This window comes from Marmota marmota, unplaced genomic scaffold, assembly GCF_001458135.2.
Source record: "Marmota marmota marmota unplaced genomic scaffold, marMar, whole genome shotgun sequence".
NCBI lineage: Eukaryota > Metazoa > Chordata > Mammalia > Rodentia > Sciuridae > Marmota > Marmota marmota.
Window position 1 is genome coordinate 51,377,177 of NW_026000229.1, and position 4,228 is coordinate 51,381,404.

At 47.8% G+C, this 4,228-nt stretch overlaps 1 protein-coding gene across 1 annotated transcript in view; it reads right to left on the reverse strand.

The window, feature by feature from the left end:
• Otx2 (orthodenticle homeobox 2) overlaps positions 1-3,946 on the reverse strand; it is a 10,914-nt gene extending 6,968 nt beyond the window's left edge. The window contains exons 1-3 of the mRNA XM_015480196.1: positions 3,530-3,946; positions 2,373-2,524; positions 2-595 (exon numbers count right to left, since the gene is read on the reverse strand). Coding sequence (XP_015335682.1) covers positions 2-595; positions 2,373-2,524; positions 3,530-3,626 — 843 coding nt within the window. The 5' untranslated portion in view covers positions 3,627-3,946. The remainder of the gene's footprint in view (position 1; positions 596-2,372; positions 2,525-3,529) is intronic.
• Positions 3,947-4,228: the final 282 nt, after the last annotated feature.

A 4,228-nucleotide genomic window follows, 5' to 3' on the forward strand; every position in this document is an offset into this window, starting at 1 on the left:
ATGTCTGATCTTTATAATCCAAGCAGTCAGCATTGAAGTTAAGCTTCCAGGAGGCAGTTTGGTCCTTATAATCCAAGCAATCAGTGGTTGAGTTAAAACCCAAGCTTGAAGCTCCATATCCCTGGGTGGAAAGAGAAGCTGGGGACTGATTGAGATGGCTGGTAACTGCATTGGTACCCATGGGACTCAGTGTGGCCCCTGGTCCAGGAAGCTGGTGATGCATAGGGGTCAAATAAGATCCACAGTCCATGCCCCCAAAGTAGGAAGTTGAGCCAGCATATCCTTGACTATAACCTGAAGCCTGAGTATAGGTCATGGGATAGGACCTCTGCATGCAGGAAGAGGAGGTGGACAAGGGATCTGACAGTGGGGAGATGGAAGCTGGGCTCCAGATAGACACTGGAGCACTGCTGCTGGCAATGGTAGGGACTGAGGTGCTAGAGGGGGGAGTGAACTGGCCACTTGTTCCACTCTCTGAACTCACTTCCCGAGCTGGAGATGTCTTCTTTTTGGCAGGTCTCACTTTATTTTGACCTCCATTCTGTTGTTGCTGCTGCTGTTGGCGGCACTTTGCTCTTCGATTCTTAAACCATACCTTGAAAGGGAAAGAAAGTTCTTTAACATGGATTCAGTAACTCGTCAGGGACAAGAGTGGCTCCTAGATAGAAATCTGTCCCTGATACTAGAGACCCATTATGAGGCACCCTCATTTTCGCTTCTGGAGTTGGGGAGGCTCTGTCTAAAAGCACTTGTCCCATCTTGTCCCCAGTGCAGAACAATAAATTTTTTTTAAAAAATCCCAAACCATATGGCTAAAAATTCTCCACCTCACTTTCTTATTTCTCCTTTAATAGACATACACATAGAAAAATTATATTTTTTGATGCATTCATGGTGGAATGTCTTTTGGAGGGAGACACAAGAAAAGAGAGGGTGAACAATGTTGTTATATGCCAACAACAGCAGCTTAAATTCAGACAGTCTATATTCCCTCTTCCAGGGATCCACAGATAATATGGAGATTGGTTCCATCACCTTATATTCTGTTTCTCCTAGAAAGACTTGCTTACAAAAGAAAGCTCAGAAGACATGATCCTGTTGAGAAAAGCTGTCTTAAAAGCCACTATTTGCTGAAAGGTTCTTTATGAATGGAGTGACTTGGATGTTCTCTTCTTTGAGCTCAAGGAGAGACCCCTCTATAATCTTCGAGGCTCAAATCTGTGCCTTCAGAGTAGTGCCACTCAGCCCATAGATGCCATTTCCTGTACTATGTTCACTGGCCTGTCAACTTAAACCTCTGCCTACAATTTTGAAAATTCTCTTTACCAGCCCTGTTCACACTCTGTAATGAAGGAACCGTGTCTGGTGTGTGAGAGGGCTTATCAGAGAACTACTGGCATTTTCTGGGGTACAAGTCCTTAATTGTCCTTTTGAATGAGCTCTCCTTTTGATATTATAACTGTGGCAAAGTGGTGCCCCTAAGGCCACTCTCAATGCCACCAACCATTCAGAGCCATTTCTTTTCTTCCAGTGAGGACTTTGATTCAATCCTCCCAAGTGCTAAAACTTCTTCCAACCCACTTTGAAAAGGCATTTTCTGCTTTGCAGTTCATGCTGATGGCTGGCAGTGTCACAAACTTGTCCTAGCTGAAGGAAGAGACCCAGGTGTGTGTGTGGTTTAGATGCTAAACACTTTTTCCAGAGAACTCTGTATGGGGCTTGATTTCCAGGCAAGTCAGAGTTGATATTCCCTGTTAAGGAGGACTAAACCAAGGGAGAGGTGTGTTACTAGAGATATTGTAAAGGCATTTTATCTGCTAAATAACCTAGAACTAGAAAATTTGATTTGATCCTGAAGAAGTCAAAGAAAATACATTTTTATTGTATGAACTTATTTAGTAAAAGCACCAACTGTTTCTCTTGCCTGGCTCTGTCACCAAATTTAGGTATGACCTTGAGCAAGTCATTTGCTCTGTTTCTTTATCTATAAAAATATTTATACCGCAGAGGAGCTACGATTATTTCACCCCTCAAAGTCCAGGAATATAGGGGAGGATTTCCACATAGGGGAAGGGAAGAGCTAAAACCTTGCCACTACCTGAGTCTCTGCCCACCAGAGCCCCAAGGACTCATGACAGTAGCTTAATTGACACTCTCATCTTGCAACCTGGACTGAGAGACTCTTGATGAAGGACTAAATGAGAACGGAGAGGCAAAAAAGGGGAGAAAGGAGATTAGTTCATTGGTCCCCATAGAGTCTCAAGCCTTCCTTTGGTCCTAGCAAAGATCTAGGGCTCTCTGAGGTCTTCAACATACATCCCGATTGGGAGAGGGGTGGCACCGTCAGGAAAAATTGCTCAGATCTGCCCTACCTGCACCCTGGATTCAGGCAAGTTGATTTTCAGCGCCACTTCTTCCCGCATGAAGATGTCTGGGTACCGGGTCTTGGCAAACAGCGCTTCCAGTACGTCTAGCTGAGCTCGGGTGAACGTCGTCCTCTCCCGCCGCTGTTTCCGAGGGGTGGCTGCGGGACAAGAAGCCCAGGGCCCTTTAGGGTGGGGGAGCAGTTTCTCAGTCATAGGGGTTTCCGCGGGTCCTCCGACTATCCCACCTTCCCCCCTCTTCTCCCCTCCCCCTCCCAACACTCTCCCCTCCAGGGGCCTCGGCTCCGGAGACTCAGGACATACTGCCCTTTTCAGAGTTGCACCCAATTCTGAATGAGTTCGGAGATCACCCAGCCAGAGCATTACTTCGAAAGCTAACAAAACAAGCGGGAGAAAAAAAGCCCAAATCCTCCCAAATCCACCTCAAACCACAACACAAACGAAAAAGCCACTCGGTTAAATCAAAGTTATCTCGGAGGACAGGAAGCTCGGATTGATCGGGCGAATCTGGATCCAGCTCCCTTGGCTTTTAGCACTCCGAGAGCCTTTATTCTTCCATCTTTGAAATGGGAACATAGTTCATACTTTTATGAGGCTTAAAAAAAAAAAAAAACCCACAGATCTGATCGGAAAGGAAAGCACCCGCATCTGCGGGAGTCACAACTTCCCCGGATTAAAGGAGAAGGAACTGGGGGTCAGGGGAGAAGTCCGGGCGAGGCGGGGAGAGCTGCAAAGGACGCACTAGGGAAAACTCCGCTTCTCCAAGAGGGCCCTTCGGAGGAACTAGGAGTGGAGTTATAAGCAAGGGCCTCGCCCTCAAGTGACAAGGGCAGTAACCTTTCTCACTCTACCCCAATGCGTGTCCACTAGTCACTCGAATTACGAATCAAGTGGCATTGATTTTCTGCAACTGTTGCAGACCCACCTACTCGCTTCTTCCCAGCTCCTGTTCTCTCTTCTCGGTCAGTAAATGCCTGGTGAGTCTTCAATGCTTCCTTGCAAGGAAAACCCAGCAGGGACCTCACCAGGAGCTGGGGTGGGGTCGGCATGACCTCCAAACCCAGGTATGGGGAAAAAAGGGTGTCACAACCCCGCGGAGCCGGCGTGGGGAAGGGCGGGGCAGGAGTGCGGGAGAACTCACTTACCGGGGTAGCCCACGGAGGGGTGCAGCAAGTCCATACCCGAAGTGGTCAGACTCAGCCCATTGACTGCGTAAGGTGGTTGCTTAAGATAAGACATCATGCTAAGGTTGTTTGGAGGCGCAAAGTCGGCCCAAATGGGGGAGACCCAGCCGGAAGATCTCGGTTCGCCTGGGGTGGACAGGTTCAGGGTCCTTGGTGGGTGGGTTTGCAGTGGTGGAACTAAGGGCAAAACAAACAAACAAACAGAGGTGCTGGTTTACTGCTTCGGAGGCAGCAGCTCTCTCACGTTCCACCACTAACTAAAAAGAGCCCGGGCTCCGCAAGGCACAGGCTTTTAAAGGACTTGCAGACAACCCCCCCCACCCCCACCCCCAGCTGCTCTGGAACTAGAGGGGGATTGAGGGAGACCAGATAAACCTGTCTTCCCCACCCCCACCCTAAACTTAAAAAAAAAAAGACCCTAAGAAAGCAATTACAATCTGCCTTCCCCAAGAACAAAAACCCACGCCTTCAAATACACACATTGCATTCCTATCCCAACATTTGCATAGAACTCATTGGCTGGCACTAGCTAATTGTCTCAAACAAAACTTGATTGGGGCCATTTGCAGAGACAAAGAACTCTTTGGCTAAATAAATAATGCTGATAACAAAGCCCATTGGTGAGAAACAAAGAAACAATTCAAGAAATCTACCTCTCCC